The sequence below is a fragment of the Perognathus longimembris genome, chromosome 2, assembly GCF_023159225.1.
Source record: "Perognathus longimembris pacificus isolate PPM17 chromosome 2, ASM2315922v1, whole genome shotgun sequence".
Lineage (NCBI taxonomy): Eukaryota > Metazoa > Chordata > Mammalia > Rodentia > Heteromyidae > Perognathus > Perognathus longimembris.
In genome coordinates this window covers 60,174,063-60,195,019 of record NC_063162.1, presented here as the reverse complement: position 1 = coordinate 60,195,019, position 20,957 = coordinate 60,174,063, and the positions used below count along the sequence as shown (strand labels likewise).

General features: G+C 45.7%; 1 protein-coding gene across 1 annotated transcript in view; it reads left to right on the top strand.

Annotated features, from left to right (window-relative positions):
* Positions 1 to 17,742, top strand: part of Vstm4 (V-set and transmembrane domain containing 4) — a 91,010-nt gene extending 73,268 nt beyond the window's left edge. The window contains exon 8 of the mRNA XM_048339222.1: positions 16,826 to 17,742. Coding sequence (XP_048195179.1) covers positions 16,826 to 16,951 — 126 coding nt within the window. The 3' untranslated portion in view covers positions 16,952 to 17,742. The remainder of the gene's footprint in view (positions 1 to 16,825) is intronic.
* The last annotated feature ends 3,215 nt before the right edge of the window (positions 17,743 to 20,957 follow it).

Sequence of the window (20,957 nt, the reverse complement as noted above, 5' to 3'; positions counted from 1 at the left end):
ATAAACAATGTGTGGACATGTTCAACCCACAGTAATGAGTATTAGCCACCTTAGGGCGATCTGTTGAGGCTGTGTGAATAGCTTGCTTCCCCTTGAACATGGACTGCTCACTTTGCCTTTGTCAGAGTCTCTGCCTTCAGGACTTCCACGCTAGCAAACTAATGGCAACTTAAAAAAAAATTGTAATTCTGTAGTTTGAATGCAGGACTTGCTTGGCAGATGTTCTACCACTTGACCCATGCCCCCAGAATTGCTTTGGTTATTTTCCCAGAGTTTTTATTTTAGCTATTTTTCAGATAGGGTCTCACATTTATTCAAGCCACCATCACAATCCTCCTCTTCCCCTCTCCGCGCCCCCCCCCCCCAATGTAGCCCTATGCACAATCCACCAGGCACAGTTGGTTGATTGAGATGATATCTTGAGAAGTTTTTGCCCAGGCGAGGCTCAGAGTAAGATCTAGGCTTTATGAGTACCTGGGTTAGGAGGGTGAGCTGCTGTGTCCTGCCTCTAATGATCACTTTCTATTTCTCTTGGTTGATCATTCTTTATTTATTACTTAGAATTTTTCTATATGGAAGGACTACTCTTTCCCTCACTATTAATCTAATAATTCCTTGTTCTTAGCATGGACACAGAAGTATTTCATTAATATTTTGTCATTTTTAATCATTATTATTTGTGTTATTGCTAATATTGTTTAGCAGCAGATGTGAGTACATCAGAGAAAGAGAATGAGGGGAAGGAGAGAGATGAGGAGAGAGAGGCAGGCAGAGAGAGAGAGAGAGAGAGAGAGAGAGAGAGAGGTCCAGGTATGCAGAAGCAGTGTACAGAAGTACTGTTTGTGTATGCCAAGCATAAATGGCATCATATCTAAACACAGCAGTAAGATTCCTTTGTTTCACTCTAGTTTTTTTTTTTTTTTTTTTTTTTTGGCCAGTCCTGGGCCTTGGACTCAGGGCCTGAGCACTGTCCCTGGCTTCTTCCCGCTCAAGGCTAGCACTCTGCCACTTGAGCCACAGCGCCGCTTCTGGCCATTTTCTGTGTGGTGCGGGGGAATCGAACCTAGGGCCTCGTGTATCCGAGGCAGGCACTCTTGCCACTAGGCTATATCCCCAGCCCTCACTCTAGTTTTGCACACGAGGATACACAGACGCCCAGTTTACATAGAGTGCTAAGGTGCCTACAGTCAGCCATCAGAGAAAGTGTCAACAGCCTTGAGCCAAACAACTTTCTCTTGTCTGCAGCCATCTAGCCCCCATCTCCTCTCTATCTCTTGAGCTTGAGTCAAACTAAAAACCAATTGTGCAATTCTTGGCTACAAAGTGCTGTCTTAAGCAGGGTTGATCACTTATTAAAAGATTGGAACCAAAAGAGTTTTAAACAATGACTCTAGTCCTTATAGCAAGTTTTCATTATTTTTGTGTTTGTTTGAACTGACATGGATTGGAACTCAGACTAAGATATGTTTTTTGTAATTATAAAGTACTAAAGACTTTTTCATCTAGCAGGGTGGCTCACAGATGTAATTTTAGCTATTTAGGAGGCAGAATTGAAGTAATCAAGGCTGCACAAGTGAGAGGAGACCCTATCTCAACCAATAAACTGGGTATGGTAGTTTACATGTGTCATCCCAGCTACAGGGCAGGTAGTAGGGAGGCAGATCTCAGTCATATGCTAGCCCTGGGGAAAAATGTGAAACCTTGCCAGGCACTGGTGGCTCATACCTATAATCCCAGCTCCTCAGGAATGCTGGAGTCTGAGGATCATTGTTCAAAGCCAGGCCAGGCAAATCCCTGCAGCGCTTCCCTTCAATTAACAAGCAAAAACCAAAGTGGAGGTATGGTACAAGTAATAGAGCATCAACTTTGAGTGATAAAGCTAAGTGGGAGTACAAGGCCCTGAGTTCAAGATCCAAAACCAGCACCAAAAAAGGTAGGCAGGAAGGAAGGAAGGAAGGAAGGAAGGAAGGAAGGAAGGAAGGAAGGAAGGAAGGAAGGAAGGAAGGCAGGAAGGAAGGAAGGAAGGAAGGAAAGAAGGAAGGAGGGAAGGAAAGAAGGAAGGAAAGGAGGGAGAGGAGGAGGGAGGGAGGAAGGGAGGAAGAAAAGGAGGGAAGGAGGCCTTATTAAAAACAGCTAATTATATATAACAAGACATTTTGTTTACCATAAGTAAACTTCAACTAGAAAAGAGAAGATGAGAAGATATAAAATAAGCTATGAAACAAAAGAAAATATAGGAAAATAGCTCTATTAATTTCTTAATTGTCACAGAAAGATCAGGACAGTTCTATGTATTTCAAAAGGATTTTTAAATGAAAGTGTCCCTTAAAAATTATTTAAATTGTTATTTATAGAGGTGATATACAGAGGGGTTAGAGTTACATAAGTCAGGTCATCAGTACATTTCTTTTTGGATAATATGATCATACCTTCCTTCATCTCTCCCAGTTTTGCCCTCTCTAATGAGAGTATTCTTAATAACAATTTTTTTCTTCTTTATTGTCAAAGTGAAGTACAGAGGGGTTGCAGTTTCATATACCTCCTCCCTCATTTTTCCTATGCCTCTCCTCTCCCCATTCCCCCTCCCCATGAGTTGTACAGTTGGTTTACACCAAATGGCTTTGTAAGTATTGCTTTTGGAATGGGTTGTCTTTTTATCTCTTGTCTCTCAATTTTGGTATTCTCTTTCCCTTCTCTAGTTCCAATACACGTGTATACAGTATCCAGGGTACTAAAATCAGACACAGTGCTAGCAGGAGTAAAACCATGGGAAGGGAATACAAGAGAAAAAGAAAGGGTACAGTTTCACATGGCAAGTTGAAAATAATTACAACAATGATATACCACTTGTTTCCATAACTTGGAGTTCACTTTGCTTAGCATCATCTTATGTGTTCATATGGGCATAGCTATTGGGCTATTGTGATCCTCTGCTATGACTATCCTAAACATGTACTAATTATTACCCTATGGGGGAAACCATAGAGTCCATGTTTCTTTGGGTCGGGCTCACTTTACTTAGTATTATTTTTTTTTACAGGTCCTTCTATTTCCTTATGAATGGGGCAATGTCATTCTTTCTGATAGAGGCATAGAATTCCATTGTGTATATGTACCACATTTTCCTGATCCACTCGTCTACTGATGAACAACTGGGTTGGTTCCATATTTTAGCAATGATAATTGTGCTGCAATGAACATAGTTATGCTGGTGGCTTTAATGTGGTCTTGCTTATAATCTTTTGAGTAGATGCCCAAAAGTGGGGGCTGCTGGGTCATAGGGGAGCTCTATCTTTAGCCTTCTGAGGAATCTCCATACCACTTTCCAGAGTGGTTGAACAAGTTAACATTCCAACAATGTAGTAGGGTTCCCTTTTGGCCACATCCCCTCCAGCATTTGTTATTATTAGTTTTCCTGATAATGGACATTCTTACTGGGGTGAGGTGGAATCTCATTTTTTAAATATCAAATTTATCCTCTGGTTGTTTAAGATATGAAGAGTTTTAAAACAATTTTATACCAAATTCCCTAGAAACAAGTCACTTAGGCTATCATTTTCACTGGTAGCAATCCACAGTAAAGAGCTGACCTCAACTGGGTCTCTGTCGGACCAGCAGTTTTAGAATAAAAAAGCATCATGCCTAGCTAGCACCTGCAGGTTTGGTGATTATGAGGATTCATTCCCCCCCCCAAAAAAAAGCCAGTTGTGCCCCTGTCCCTCCTCCTCCCTGCGCTGTCTTAGGGCCTTGAACTCATTCCCTGGGCAGGTCAGCTCTCACAGGTGTACCAGCTATTCAGTCCCTAACTATCTGGGACCTAAGAGCCATTTCCAAACCAGCACTTGTGCCTATTTACCATACATTCTCCCATTCCCAGGATCCCTCAGCTCTGCCCTGGCAAATACACCGGACTCCTTGCCACCCTCTCCACCTGCTCCCCCTGACACGTCCCTGTCCCGTGAGAGGCCACCCCAGCCAGAAGCAAGGCTCCTTCCTCTCAACTCAGTGATGACAGGAGCCATGCTGTCCCTTCTCGGCTGCTGGGCAGGCACAGGAGTGCACCACCCCCCACCTTGCTGCCACAGCTGGTCATATGGCTGATTCTGAAAAACTCCTAATACCTGGATCCGGTCCTTTGCTTATGTTTAAACCATTTATCTATTTATTGCTACTGATTAGTATTTCTACTGAACAAACTGCAGCACCTGGACCCAGAGCATCTGTGAGACCAGAAGGGTCCTGAGAGAGGACACTGTCTAGGGTGCCTTGTACAAAGTTAATAAGGCATCTCTAGAAGAGAGCGACATGACTCGAGATCATTGTAAAAATTTATATTTTTATATAAACCACATATATACATATATGTGTGTATATATATATATATATATGTATATTTGAGTCCCTGCTTTTAGTGTTTTGGACATATAGACCCCAAAATGGGTTTGCTGAATCCTATGATAAATCTTTTGTTGTTGTTGTTTTAGGAGCTCTTATAATTTTACATTTCTATTTATATTATTTTTACATTTTCACTAATAGTATAGAAGCATTTCCATTTTTCAATATTTTTCCTCCCTTCCCTCTTTTCCTTTCTCCTTCTTTCCCTCAAGTCTTTCTTTTTTCTTCCCTCCTCCTTTCTTCCCTCCTCCTCCTCCCTCTCTCACCCCATTCTTTTGTACAGCAGCCATCCTAACTGGTGTAAAGAGACACTTCACTATAGTTTTCCCACTAATGATTAATAGGGTTGAATATCTTTTATGTTCTTGTGGGCCTATGTCTTTAAAGAAATGTCTGCTCAAGTCCTTTGTCCTTTTTTAACCATTTCTGTTGCTGTTGTTGTTAACTTGTTGGCATTCCTTGAATGTTGTCTTTTCAAACCTGTGGGTTGTCTCCTTTGATGCCCTGAAGGTGTCCATTTTCGTGGGAACTGGCTTTCACACCAATGCCAGTGAGGGCCGGCTTCCCCAGCCACCCTGGCCACCCCGGCCACCCCGAGCTGTCACGCACAGAGCGCAGGCTGCCCTGTGGGCTCTTTGGCTGGAGCTCTCAGTCTTTCTTGACTGTGGTGTGGTTCAACTGCCCCAGCATGGTCTGGGAGGTGGGAATCAAACTCCAGCCCCTAACCCAGACCCACTGACACAGATCCTGTGATTTATCAAAATCCCTGGGAATTCTCGTGGACTTTAAAGTCTGAAAGTAGCTTCCCAGAGGGCTAAGAAGCCATCTCTGATTGGGTGGAGAATGTCAGGCTGCCAGGGTCTACTTAACTTTATAAGTGAGTCTAGCCCTTCAGAGAGGAGTGAAGAGCAAATCAGCTGTGAGAATTCTGAGGGGTGTGGCAGTGCCTTTCCTTCACCCCTGTGAGCCTTTCAGAGGCTCAGCATCATCCATGCCCATGTGGCCTCCCCCCCACCCCCGGCCCCCCATCTCCAAGGGCCCTTCCCAGGTAGAGAATCTTGATGGGCTGCTGATATCTTCTTTCCTGGGATTCTGCCAGGTTTCAAGTCTCTAGCCAGCTTCACTCCTCTTGTAGACTACAGAGATCAGAATGTTCAAGGTGGATGGAAAGGCAGTGGTGCGTTCCACCTCAGCTTACACAGACTCTGTCCTTGGTGCATGCTTGTCCTGGCTAGATTAGAACCCACAGAATAGCCAGGCGGAGCTGAGATACCACACCAGAGAAGGGCAGTGGGTCTCCTTAGACACAATAGTGATAGAAATTGGGGGAGGATTTTAATAATAATCTAAACCCCAGTCAAATTATTTCCAGAGGACATGCCTTTCAGGTTTCTTGAAGGATGTTTATAATAAGCTAGAGAATTTCTCTTGTTGTCGCTAATGTGTTCAAACTGGTTTCAGTGAAATTTTACATGAAGAAAAAAAAGAAGGATATATTAACCTGCATAAAATATGTTCATAATCTCGATTTAAAATTAAAAAAGAAGGGGAAAAGAAATCCACAACCACATGTACAATATATTGCCCCCAAGTCAAAGCCTTCCTTGGGAAAAAAACAAGAACTTTGCTTGTCACATGCAAGCACCATTTTTACAGAGATAAAATTCCATGTTCCCCTTGATACACTTGCGCATCCCGTTATTGTCACGGGGAGTTATGTGTGCTGGAGAGAGGAGAATCAAAGCCGAGGTTGCCGAGAAGAGTAGGAGGAAAAGCAGAATTCATTTGCTTTCATGAGTTGATTCCCCGCCCAGAGGGAATGCCTCCCCCTTCCCCACCCCCAGCGGGGCTTCTGGAAACCGGAAGTGGCAGAGATGCGCTCAAGTGAGATTCCCTGTACTGGGATCTGCTCACAGCACAGAGCTGCCTGCCATTCCTGCACAGGCGGCACAGCTTGTGTGCAGGGCCCGGCCACAAACACCCACGAGCTCCAACTCTGTGTCAGAGGCCAGCAGTGACCCAGCTGGAGCTCTTGGTTTTGTTGGACTAAATGAGGGCTTTATGACTGAGTAGCACTTAAGTGCCTATTAAGAACCCTGCTTTTGGGGCTGGGGATATGGCCTAGTGGCAAGAATGCTTGCCTCTTATACATGAAGTCCTGGGTTCGATTCCCCAGCACCACATATATATACAAAACAGCCAGAAGTGGCGCTGTGGCTCAAGTGGCAGAGTGCTAGCCTTGAGCAAAAAGAAGCCAGAGACAGTGCTCAGGCCCTGAGTCCCAATCCCCAGGACTGGCAAAAAAAAAAAAAAAAAGAACCCTGCTTTTAAAGCCAGCCTCTGGTAGCTCGCTCATGCCCGTAATCCTAGCCATTCACAAGGCTGAGATCTGGGGATCAAGTTTGAAGCTAACTGTGAGATTCATCACTGTGGTTGACCACCAAAACAGCTGGAAGTACAGTTGTGGTTCAAATGTTAGCACGCCAGCCTTGAGCAAAAGAGCTCAGGAACAGTGCCTAGACCCCAAGTTCAAGCCCCAGTATCAGCGCATGAGTGTGCATGCGTGCGCATGTGCACACACAAAAATATAATTTTCAGAGACAATAAGAATCCTACTATAGAAATACCCAAACTGGAGGCTACCTTGCTCTTCTAGAAGGGAGATCTAGCTTTGTGGCTGGAGAAGAAAGAGAGCAGTGACCTCAGGACTGTGGGGTTCTGTCTGTGAATCACTGATTCTTCAGATTGCTTTTGTGTGCAAGGTGCCAAGCTGACAGGACCTGCACCTGACAATATCTGACAGGCGGATCACAGCTTGAAGCCAGCTTCATCTCCAATTAGCTGGCAAAATATAGTACTGAGGCATGGCTCAAGTGGCAGGGGGCCAGTCATGAGCAAGAAAGCCAGGCCTTGAGTACCAACCCCGGCTACAGGGTGGTTCAGGCAGGAGGGAGACCACAGAGTCTGGTTCTGTGGATGATGTTTCCCAGGGCATATTTCCCCCTCCCCCCGCCCCCCTGCTCACTCTGGAAATGCCTGTCCCTCTGCCTCTGCTCACAGCCCCTCCCTGAGGAGCGGATGCGCCTTCCCTCTCAGCCTTGCTGATGCACTGTCGTCATTGGACACTTCATTTCTGGGATCATTGCACTGCTGGGAAATTGTTTCTCAAAGTTTTTCACTCTATTTTATTTTCATAATCTCATGAAACAATATCATTTCTGCTCACATTTGAGGGTTTTTTTTTAAAGCTTATTTCATTGCAAGCCTCAGTTTTGAACACAGAGTGCTTCGGAGTTGTTATTAAAAGACTTTTTCAATCTCAAATGGAGAATACTAGAAATGAAGTGCCATTTTTGGAAAGGAAAGGAAAAAATTCCTCCACATATCTCAAAACACCAGGCTCAAGGCATCTTGAGTATCAGGAAGAAAATTACTATGTGAAATTGTCATTCACAACAAACAATACTGCATTTCAGGAATTATTTGCCCTTGCCACATTAAATCCTAATTTTTATATGACTGTCCCAAATGAAGTTTTTGAATTGTCAGTAAGCATGTGTCATGTCCAAGCTGTAGGGGTCAGTTACAAGAGTGCAAGGCCCAGATACAGGCACAGACACATACACAAAAAGAAAAAAGGACAAAAATGCCCCCTGTCCACATTGCATACCATGTAAGTAAACAAATGAGCAGACACGCTTAATTCTCTTTTAGATTTGTTCTTAATTCTTGGCTATGACTGGATACTATGGGGATGGGGAGGATGGAGGTGATAGTGGTTGGGGTGATGGTGGCAGTAGAGAGTATAAGGATGATGGCTATGGTAATAATGGTGACAAGGATGGTGGTGATGGTAAGGATGGTGGCGGTGATGACTGTAATAATGGTGCTGGTTGTATAATGGAGGTGATGATGGTGATGGTGGTGATGATGGTGATGGTTTTCTAGGTGGAGAAGATGGTGATGGTGGGGATGATGATGGTGTGCAGACACCACTCTTGTCTTCGCATCACATGTGGGATGTGGGAAACAACACATCCCCTCATCAAGATGTGGCAGGGCCAGGTGCTTAGCCACAGATCACAGCTCTGCTTCTTACCCAGCACAACCCTTACATGTGAGTGGCGGCTCCCGGGCCTTCGTCCAGACCTCTCTATGTGTGTGTGGCGGGGGGGAAGGGGGGTGACAATGATGGTTCCCAGAGCAGCCCGGTGACGGAGACTCCATGTGTTAAAATACAACATGGAGCTCCTTCCTTAGGTTCTCATGTCTTGGAGATTTGCGCCCCCCTAGACACTATTCTGGGTATGTTCACGTGTAGCTGAGGAGCAGGCTGAGTTCCCTAGAAATGAGAACAGCTCTTTATACATTGCTTAGACATCCAAGTGCTTCCTGATTCCCAGTGTACCAGGTTTGTCTTTCTGCAAACCTACCCCACTTTTTAACCACTGTGAACGTGTCAGGCTCACATTTTTTCAACCAGTATTCAACTCAAGGTGGTATAAATGGCTCTTTCTCTTTTTCCCTCTTCTTCATGCTAAGTAGTGGGCTTGAACTCAGGGCCTCACACTGTTGCTTAGTTTTCCCTCTCAAGTATGGCTCTCTATCACTTGAGGCACAGCTCCACTTCTGGCTTTTTGCTGGTTAATTACAGATAAGAGTCTTATGGACATTTATATCCAGGCTGGTTTTAAACTGTGATTCTCAGATCTCAGCCTCAAGTAGCTAGAATGACAGGTGTGAGCCTCCAGTACCTGGCTCCTACTTTTCTGCTTTTCCTTCTCCTTCTCCTCCTTCTCTTTCTCCTCTCCCTCTCCCTCCTCCTCTTCCTTCTTCTTCTTCTCCCTCTCCTTCCTTTTCCTCCTTTGTCTCCTCCTCCTCCTCCTCCTCCTCCTCCTCTTCCTCTTTCTTTCTTCTTCTTATCCGCCTTCTCCTTTGAGCTAGTGAGATGAATGCCACGTGAATATTTTTGTGACTCCAAGAAGTAGAACTCACACCCTAATTCTTGGTAGGGTGTTATCACAGAACCCCTAAACAAGCAGAAAGAAAGGAATTTATGGGGCGGGGTATCCTGAAGTCAGGGCCATCTGTGGAGGGAAGATGGCCCCTGGCCAGCAGGCTCTGGGGCTGCCAGGCTCTGGCAGCATCACCTGGAATGCTGCTCCAGCCTGTTCAGGTCGGTTTGCTCACCTGAGAAGGGGCTGTGGGCATGAGCTCGCCTCCTACCCCACGGGGCAGAGTGAGGAGGGAACTGGATGGGAAGGTACAGTTAATGGTTCCGACTCTTGCTCAGAGGACCAGGCCCCAGCCTCCTCCGTTGGTCCTAAATCCTGCATTTCTCACTTTCCTCGGGAAGATCTGTTGAGGTTGATTCTTCTATTTAACACATGCATCAGGGAGATTCTGTGTTTATGTACTTATGTATTCATTTATTTATTTTGTGTGGGTCTTGAGGCTTGAACCCAGGGTCTCACACTCTCCCTAGGCTGGTGCTCTACCACTTAAGCCAGTTAATTGTAGATTAAGAGTATCTCGGATTTGTCATCCGGGACTGACTTTGAGCCGAGATCTTCAAATCTCTGCCTCTTGAGTAGTTAGGATTACATGCCACTGGCGCCCAGCAATAATACATTTTTATATATGAAAAGGAATGCCAATCTGCCGACCTGAAGAATTAAAAAACATCAGGTTCATCTCCAAGGGCCACTGATGGTAGCAGGCCCGATGGACCATGCAGACTTTTCTTTCCTGAGTTTGGTCCTGCGAAGACCATTGAGGCCCCTCCCATGGAGGAGTGCTCCATGTGGACCATGCCCTTGGCCTGTGTGGCCATGGCTGTGTGTGCCAGGGGTATTGTTTAGGGAGACTGTTGTACCAGCCACTTCCCTGTTGAATAAAAAATGAGCATTTCCCTTGAAAGAAAATGAGGAAGTGGGCTCTGCTGTTCTCATCCTCTCCCAGGTTAGCAGGTTCCTGACAGTGCAACTTCTGCAGACCTGTGGGCTGTGTTTCGGCATAAGGTGGCATCAGCACAAACATTGTCCCGTATACTGATCCATGGCTTTGGTCATGGCACCACCTCTGTTGTGCTTTTGACACTGGGCAACTTGTAGAGGCTTCATCGCTCTCTGTGTGTGTGTGTGTGTGTGTGTGTGTGTGTGTGTGTGTCTTGGGGCTTGAACTCAGGCCTTGAGCACTATTTATGAGCTTTTTAGCTTAAAACTAGCACTCTTACCAATTGAACTATAGCTCCACTTCTGGCTCTGTGGTGGCTAACTGGAGATAAGTGTCTCAGGCTTTCATGCCTATGCTAACTCTGAACCATGATCCTCAGATATCAGCCTCCTGAGTAACTAGGACTACAGATGTGAGCCACCAGCTCCCAACTCCATTGCAGGTTTTTTTTACTTTCATTCCTGCTAACTGATCTCCACTTGTGCATCCAACAGTGATCTCTAGGAGAAGGGATTGTTTTGTGGGAGTCTGGGGAAGAGAATGTGAGTCCTCCTTCCGGCCTGTCACAATGGTAACTTACAGCTAGACTCATGGAAACAACACTCACAAAAAGTGCTCATTAGGACTTGGAAGTATACATGTTTCTAAGAGATGTGGAACTTTTGGATCCCTGCGGGATTGGTTTCTGTAGTGTCAGCGAACTCTGGTCATTCCTTCCCCTGGATGTATTTTCTATAATCATCACCCTGAACTAGAGGGAAGGCTTAAATTAGAGACAGGTGGGAGGTGTAGGCTGAGCTGGTGTCTGGGGTGTCAGCCCTGCCCCTTGGCAGGGGCAGAAGTGCAAGAAAAGCCATGAAGCCCCAGGAGATGTGATAATCCCCCTCTTCTGGAGTTGGGAAGGAAGAGCTCTGCTATGAAGAACTTCCCCAGACATTAATGAGTGCTTGAGAGTAGGGCTGATTGGAGAGTTCTAGCATGGGGAAGAATGACTATACCTCTGAGTACTAAGATAATACTCTCAGAATGACTGAGAGAAAAATAAGGGGTAGAAAGGGTACAGAACCACTGAAATACTATTTCTTTGCTGTGGGATTCAAGTGCTACCTGCTCAACAAGCAATTGGGAAGTTTCTTAGAAAGATGAACATTCATTTGTCATATGATCCAGCAATTGCACTCCAGATCATATACTACAGAGGAATGAAAATGTCACACAAAGTCTATGCAATTGACTTAGACTTAGTGTTGATAATAACTCTGTCCATAACCACCCACATTTGAAACAACTCACTTGTTATTCGACAAGGGAAACAAATAGTCCACTAACTGTGGTATGTAGAATGCCCCGGAATACTACACAACAATGAAGCAAATTTTATTATTTATTAATTTATTATTTATTATTTTTGTCAGTCATGGGCTTTGATTCTGGGCCTAGGCACTGTCACTGTCCCTGAGCTCTTCTTCAGCTGAAAGCTATCATTCTACCACTTGAGTCATAGCTCCACTTCTGTTTTTCTGGTGGTTAATTGGAGATAAGAGTCTCACAGACTTTCCTTCCCAGGTTGGCTTTGAACTGTGATCTTCAGATCTCAGCCTCCTGAATAGCTAGGATTATAGATGTGAGCCACCAGCATCTGGCCCATAAATTTTATTTCTGTGCACAACCACCTTGACAAATGTTACTGTGTGGCGGTCTGTCTGTCCGCCTCCGTGTGACCCCTTTCATTCTCACGCACAAGCTGTCTGACCAGCAGGTAGCAAGGCCGGAATGAGGGTCACGTGAAAGCCTCGAACCCATGTGTGTGAACACGAAGATGCCCTTCCTCCCCTTTGACTCACTAAGAACAAAGGCGCGAGACACGTGGCTCCTTCAGGGATGCTTCAAGAGCTTCTTCCAAAGTTTTTTAATCAGGGGAGGGGTTTATATAACAGTAATGGCGGCAGGAAGAGGAAGGACTAACTGGGTATCAACGATTGGCTAATGAACTGTCCATCACGATGATGTCATGGAACTTCCCGCAGAGGCCCGGCCTCTTGGCTCGGCCTGGTGCCATCATGACACACATGCCCGCAGCCCAGAGGCGGGGGCTGGTTTGGCATTTCTTCCGTCAGAACCCGGAAGGAGGTCATACGGGCCAGCAGCCAGCTACCCCAGGTCTTAAAGGAATAGCAATCCCCTACATTACTGGAATCATACTGAATGGAAAAAGGCTGTTCCCAGAAGTTACATACATAGTGACATTTCTTTTAGGTGACCTTGCATAAGCCACATCACTATGAGGAGGAAAATAAATGCACAGCTACAAAAGGTTAGAGAGGGGAGAGAGGGCAGGAGGTGGAGAGCCAGGGGTGTTAGTGTTTCTGGAATGTGTCCAGGGTTAGAGGAACCGATTCATGTGCTCAACTTCTCAGTGCTTACTTAACAAACTTGAATAATTTTTAACCGCTTGTTGGCTACCAAGCAACATGGAAGGAGGTTTGAGTGGCTTGCAGGACTAAGTGCACCTGTGTGGCTCGCATCGCACATGGGTGGCTCCCGCTCACCCTGGGGGTGGAGCAGAGACGCCCAGTTGAGAACACAGCCCAGGCATGGGCTTGGGAAATGCGCTGGGTGCCAGTTCTGGGCCCGAGCTCAGGGCCTCATGCTATGCTTCACTGGTTCGAGGTTAACTCTAGTACTGGAGCCACAGCTCTGCTTCCAGCTCTTGTTAACAAGATAAAGGCCCCACAGACTGTCCTGCCTGCGTTGGCTGTGAACCTTGGTCCTCAGATCTCAACATCTTAAGTTGCCAGGATTATATATATTTTTTATAAATATTTATATATTATAAATCTTTACCTAATAGCTACATATTACTTACAATCACAGATTATTATAACCAATTATAATTATTTAAATTATTTATAAACAATATGTAATTACCTATATTTTATTTAGAATTACATATTATAATTTATAAGTGATTACGTATTATTTATCACCATATAACATTATAATTATTATAAGCAATTGGTTCTTTGTAAATAATAAATATTGTTTATAAGTAAGTTATTTACAAATATAAGTTGATAATAATGTAGTCTACTATGTCTTCACCCCTCAGCATTAGAGCATTCTGTGATGGTGATGAGGACCAGTGGGGCATAAACGAGTCCGTGCTAGAGGTGGGGGGGGGGCAGGCATGCTGGGTCCTGGCAGTCACCAGCGGGCCTGGCTGGGCTGGGGACAAGGGCCGCTGTGTACGTGGGCGGCCGGGACTCCATCAGCTTGAGCAGAAGCCTGAGCTCCCTCAGCTGGGGGGACATTTTTCGGTGGCCCCGGGACTATGTAGGGTGCTCTGAACCCCAGGCCTGACACTTCCCTCTCCCTCTCAGGCGTCTCTAGGCGTCCACGGTGTGCAGCAGCTGGTCTGGTGCAGGGGCCTCTTCTCACTCAGCCCAATCACACACAGGAAGGCCCCTGAGGTGTTTTTCAGTGTTCCCTGAATAGACAGGTTGCAGAGCACCCCACCCCTGACCTTACCCCCCAACGTACATTCTATACAGTGTCTGGGGTGGGGGGAGAGGGTAGCTGGACATGGGGTGCATCTGAATGCTCTGCCACCTAAATCAGGCATGGGCCTGGGAGTCCAGAGATCAGGATGCATTGTGTGTCCCTCTCCCCTGCACTAAATGCTTTGGATTTCCTTCTTGGCACCCCAAGATCCCAAACCTTGGAAGAAACAAGGGACCTTGTTCAGGAGGATCAGACTTCTTCGCCACATCTCAGCCCAACATGGAAGAAAGGAATGAGGAGGGAGGGAAGGAAGAAGGAAGAAGAAGCCACTTTAAAAAGTTCAGCATAGGCCCTGAGTTCAAACCCCAGGACTAGCACAAAAGAAAAAGAAACAGGAAGAGAAAAGCAGCAGCAGCCTGATAGCAGCAGAAGCGGGAGTCCTAAGGTCATGGCTATGCCTTTTCACCAGAGCCCTTGTGTGCTTCTTGAGAAGCTGAGGACAACCTGGGTCTGGCCCTCCCAGACTCAGAGGTGGGGGGGTGCCTGGGTGTGGGTGACTAGGGGCTCAGACTCTGGTAGAGATGACTTGCCTGGGTCTCTGTTGCTGCCTGTGCCTGGCTTCCTGTTCATGCTGGAGACAAGTACCTTCTGACCAGTCAGGATGGAAACATTGGAGTGTCTGCAATCTTAAAAGCTGACAGTGGGCATGGAGGCCAGTTCTGCAGCCAGGCCTGCTGTAAACCAGGGTCAAAGGAAAGTGGTGGAATCAGGGCCACCAGAGGCGGGCGGCTGTGTTGGGAGGGGGTTATGGTGTGAGAGAGCTTCAGGGCCTCTCCTCTCCAGCCTTGTTCCTTACCAGTAAAAGCATCAGGTCCCCTCCATTCCTTCTGTCAGACATCTTCAACTGCTGCCATTGACACGCCTGTCATCCCAGCTACTCAGGTGCCTGAGGTCTGAGGAACACAGTTTGAAGCCCAGCCCAGGCAGGAAAGTCTGTGAGGCTCTTGTCTCTAACCAGCCAAAGGTTGGAAGTAGAGAGCTGTAGCACAAGTCGTAGAGTGCTAGTGTTGAGCAACGAAAGCTACGGGGCAGCACCCAGACCCTGAGCTCAAGCCCCAGGACTAGCGTGCGCACGCATGCACACACACACACACACACACACACACACACACACTCAGCATCTTGTCTTAGAGCTAAGTTTTATTGGAGATTGCAGGCGAATTCACTCAGCTGGAACATAGGTGAGACCCATAGCAGGCCCCCTCCCTGGCTTTGCCCACCCCCTTGGCAGCCACCTCCTCTGTAAACACTGCTCATTGCCCTTGGATACTAGTTTTGCTGTCTACTCTCTAGTCTTACCTAGACTTAGAGATATGCCAAAAAAAGGGGGAGCCTCTCTAAGCTACGTCTCAGGTGCACCCCAGTCACCCACTGAATATCAACCCAAAGAAAGGGAGTGTGCAAAGCAGAAACTGGCCAGAAATACACCGGCCAATAGGAATTGATTTCCAGGTTATTTCAAGATGCCCAGGACTGGTATTATACATCTTGTGCTGCAAACTGCATGCACTTCCCAATCCTGCACGTCCTGCCTGCTGTCTCAATCAAATTATTTTATTCCAGAAATATGCATAAGGGAATTGATTACACACATTTTTATAGTGGGCTGTTGTTTGTAGCAGCAATTGAAGTACCTTTTCCACTTATGAAAGTACTAATTTTATTTGTTTTTATTGCTTCGCTAGATGCAATTATTTATTTAGTGTGCTTTGACTTTATTCAATTATGTGTACTATAGGAAATCATAAAAATGTATGAAAACAACACTGTAGCCCAGCCTGGTGACCTGTATTGAGAAAACTGGTGTTATTTTTCATATCCAAACCTAATGAAATAACTTAAGAATAAACAGATAATCTACACTAGAAAACAATGCAATTTCAAGGTAAATGCAATAAAAAAACACCTGGACAATATGATTTCAAAAATCTTGGTTCTAAAATTTATATGAGTTGGGTTTTGAGTGTTCATTGGAAGACACAGGGCTTTTCTAAATGGAAGCATTATAATGTGAAATGTGATGAAACCCAAAACAGGGTTTTTATGGACAAGTAAGATATGAACAACATGAAGCCATGTAAAGATTGTGTGCGTGCATGTGTGTGTTTGTGTGTGTCAAAAGACTATCATCCCTATAAATGGGACTTCGAAAATGGTGAGACAATTTATGCAAGCTGCTTAGCTGTCTTGTGGCAAGTGCCTCACCCGATGTGATCAGATGGCATTCTCCTTCCTACTACTTTGACGCTAATTAAAAAATTCACATTTTCTAGCCAGGCAGCGGTGGCTCATAGCTGTAATCTTAGCTACTCAGAAGGCTGACATCTGAGGATCACAGTTTGAAGCCATCTGAGGCAGTGAGGGCTATCCTTACTTTGTTTTAAGTTCCATATATGCTTTAAAACTTTTTGGGCTGGGCTCTGCTGGCTCATGCCTGTAATCCTAGCTACTTGGGAGGCTGAGATCTGAGAATCCTAGTTCAAAGCTAGCCTGAGCTAAAAAGTCTGTGAGACTCTTATCTCTAATTAACCACCAAAAATCTGGAAGAGGAAGTGATGCTGTGGCTCAAGTGGTAGAGCGGTAGCCTTGAGCTGCAGAGCTCAAGAACAGTACCCAGGCCCTGAGTTCAAGCCCTACGACCGGAAAATTAAAAAAAAAAAATGGTGGAAGAAGAGCTGTGGCTCAAGTGGTAGGGCACTTGCCTTGAGCAAAAGAGCTCAGGGACAGTGCCTAGGCCCTGTGTTCATGCCCTAGGACTGGCACCAAACAAACAAAAAAAAAACCTAAGCCAAAAAATGAAAGAACTTTTTGGTCCCTTGTCTCCCTTTAAATCCCGCGAATGCTGTGAGAATGCATGCGTGATGAATGGACATGTGATGTCATAATCAGAACTGTGTTGCTGTCTCCACAGCCAAAGATTGCTGAAGAAACCCTGACGTATGCAGAGCTGGAGCTGGTAAAGCCACACCAGGCAGCTAAAGGCGTCGCCACCAGCACCGTGTATGCGCAGATTCTCTTCGAGGAGAACAAGCTATAGCTCTGCCCCCAGTTATTTATGAAACCTCAGAAACAAAGCCCCTATTTTTGTATTCTCACTTGTGCCTTCTGTGCAGTGGGGAACCTCTCCCAGCTGCATCCCAGTGCCTTCCAAGAGGTGCATGGTAGCCTCCCCACAGAAGAGGGGGTCCCAGCCCCCAGAAAAGCCTCCTAGAACATGCAGTCCCTAGCCTGACCCTGAGGTCTGAGGACTTTGCTCGAGAGCACCTGAGGAGTTCACTGAGCCATCCTCACTCACCTTTCTGCTTCTTTCCCTGGGTTTCAATGGGTTCAAACCTTTTTAGAACCTTCATCGTCCACTCTTTCTGTACCTGTGATACCCAGCCCCCAGATTATAGCTACAGGAAGTACCATCCAAGGCAGAGGGTAAGATAGCATGCACAGGTTTCCAAGGTGCAGCTGACAGTGCCTGGACACACACAACATAGGCAGATGCACGTGACGACATCCATTGTTTTAAACAGATGCGCTGATCTTGGGAATGTTAAGAGCTGGAGTGTGAAAGACATGGGGTCTCTCCCCAGTAACCATGTGCCTTTCTCCTCACTCATCATCCTCTGAAGCTCCAGATTCAGAAGGCATCATCCCAAAGCACTGGCCTTGCAGCAGACCTGGGCCGACAGAGAAACAGACATCTTGCCTTTTGCCAAAGATGCAGGTTTGTGGCACACACCTGTAATCCTAGCTAGGGGGCTGAGAACTGAGGATCATAGTTTGAAGCCAGCCCAGGCAGGAAAATCTATAGGACTCTTGTCTCCAGTTAACCACCAAAAAGCCCAAGTAGAGGTGTGGCTCAAGTGGTAGAGCACCAGCATTGAACAAAAGACCTAAGGGACAGCACCCAGGCCCTGAGTTCAAGCCCAAGTATTAGCACAAAAAAAAAAAAGAAAAAAATGAGGGACAAAGAGAAGAAGAACGAGTGAAGTAAGAGGCAGATCAAGCTTGCCACCAATGGGCAAGAGTCTCTTCAGTGTGCTAAGTTCTGGTCAGCTGGCACTGAATGCCCACTTGTGGAAACTCAGGGTCTTTTGCCAGGTTTCCTTAGAGCAGGGGAAGCAGAAGTGCATACCACTTTGGAAACCTGTCCTGACACCCTGGCTCTTGTCAGCGCTTTCCCATCTCAGCCTTTGGTGTGAATTCTGACTGGCTTGGGAGGGCATCAGGACACATGGGAATCCATCTGTTGGGGAGTTGTTCTGTGGATCACATGGTAGATCGGAATCTTGGACTCACTGGGTGGATTCTTTGTGCAGAAGTCATCCTGTGCTTGGTGTTAAGGATGTTTCTGATGTGTGCATGTCCTCTGTGTGCCCATTCACTGCACACTGTGGGAATTCCTTGGGTATGCAATGGACCATGTACATGTGATAAATCATCTCTTTTAAACACAGCTGGCATGTGAGTGGTGCCCATCAATACTGTTGTGTGAAATTGGTTGAATTCTTATCCCCTATTAGTCTCAGATTCTATATTTGTGTAAAGATGACTTCAGCTTTTACAGAATTCTTAAGGAGAAGATGAGAGAAGGAATATTACCAGATTTTGGAAACTGTAAATTGCTATACACATGGTCTCATTTGAGATTTAGTTTAAAGCCATCTGCATTGTCAAAAATCTCTAAGGCTTCCATTACAATAGTAAATTTTTTCCATCACTGGGGATTATACCCTGAGGTTTTCTACATGCTAGATAAGTGTACGCAGTCTCTGAGCTATGTCCTTAGCTCTGGGATAGCTTCAAAATGTACCATGCACCAGTGGCTCATGCCTGTAATCATAGCTACTCAAAAGGCTGAGATCTGAGGATTGAGATTCGAAGCCATCCTGGGCAGGAAAGTCTCTTATCTCCAGTTAACTACCATAAAACCCCATAAGTGGAGCTGTGGCACAAGTGATAGAGCACTAGCCTTGAGCAAAAAAAGCACAGGAATAACACCCAGACCTTGAGTTCAAGCCCAAGGACTGCCTCCCCCATCAAATAAAATCAAATTTTTGTTCACAAATTTAGCTCTGTAGTCATGATCTCAACAACCCTGGATACCTTATGAGTAGTTCTTGTGGTTTATTGGAAAGGAATCAAATGGATGCCAAGAGAGATCTTTCTTTTCAAAATGAAAATTTAACCTCTGGCCAATACCTGCATCTCATTCCCTCTGTCTCTACCAGATCCGAAAGGTAATGACTATGTCACATAGTATGTGAGGAAGAAAGATGATTAGAAAGAGCCTGCTGCAATCAAGGTCATCTTCTTTGGGAGGGGAGACTGTGGCTGGCACTCCCTTCATATTAAAATTGTCATAGAAAATTGTATGTTATCTTGGCAGTGTTCCAGCAGTTTGAGGATGCATGGTGATTCCTGTCATTTGGGGATGAATTTTGGTCTAAGATGCAGCTAGTATGAATCATCACAGTAAACAAAGAGGGGTAACAAAATTACACCTGAGTAATGTTATCTTGTTGCCCTGTGATTCAAAAGCTCCAGTCCCTAAGCTGAAGCCGCTCTGGTAGAGGAGAGAGCTGGCTTCAATATGGCACTGAGCACTCAGCGAAAATAAGAACAAGCCACCCCACCACTGCTTCTTATTAGTGTAAAAATAAGAAAGGCTCAGCATAATTTGAATGCATAATGATAGAGGTTGGTCCATGTATCAATAAGCCAATGGCTCTCTTTTTACTGATGATTCATAGCCTTCTTGTCACTTTGGTAAACATAGCTATAAAGAGATTAGACCAAATTGGGAGCTGGTTGCTCACGCCTGTAATCCTAACTACTCCGGAGGCTGAGATCTGAGGATTGTGGTTTGAAACCATCCCAGAGAGACTCCACACACACACACACACACCAAAAGTTACAAGTGGAGCTGTGGCTCAAGCAATAGAGTGTTAGCCTAGAGCAAAAAGAAGCTCATGGATAGAACCCAGGCCTTGAATTCAAGCTCCAGGACAAGCACAAAACTATAATAATAATAAAAAGTATTTGCACATAAGCCACAAACATCCTTCTATGACAAGTAAATAATCTCTAGATGAGTTAAAATATCTAGTACAAAACAGAAATGCTATGCAAAGAGCTGTCCTATTGTTTAGGGAACAATGCCAAGAAAAGGAAGTCTATACATATTCATTGCCAACATACTTTTATTGCAAATACTTGCGGTGGATGCAGCTCCTATGGATGGGGAAAGCCACGTGTTGTAACCTGGGCTGTAGTCTGCACCCCACCTCCTCGGCAGACCTGCCCAAGCACTGAAGATATCCTTTTCAGTGGAGAACCAATGCACTCCTGCTCTCTTTAAGAAGTTGATTCTTAGGGGCTGAGTGGGGACCACAGCATGGCTGAAAGAGTGGCCAGGGTGGTGACACCAGTGGGCTCGGTACATGTATGTTGGAGGAGCCTGTTTGTATTGGCCCTACAGTTAAGATGGCTTCCATCCAAAACACAATGTCTTCTCAAGTCTCCTGATCTTGGAGACTGAGCTCACAGGGTGAGCCTAATTTATATTAGACTCACCCAAAACCATACCCCAGCCCTCGAACCTGGGGCAGAAGCTATTCAGTGGGAAGGAAAGCATTCAGGGCAGCCTTGTTGAGCTTGAGTTGCAGGAGAGTGTCTGGTGGGTGTGCGTGAAGGCTAGCATTCCCCAAACTGCACAAATTACTTGCAGCCTCGGTAACATGTGGATCCTGGCTCCATCTGGGACAGGACCTAGGAGTTTTAATTTCAAAGAAGCTTCCAGAGAATATCCATGCTCTGGCCCTGGGCCCCACTTTGAGTGGCAAGGATATAAACTTTAGGACCACAGCACCAGGAATGGGTGCCTTCAGGCTTTATGTCAAAGCAGGAACCCTGACACTGGGCCAAGACCCCAGGGAGAGGCCACTGGAAGTCAAGAGGGTGCCCAGGGCTGAGCAGCACATGTGCCTGGGGTGCAGCTCCACAGGAGCTGAGGACCTGGGAAAGGAGATCAGGGACAAAAAATGGTTGAG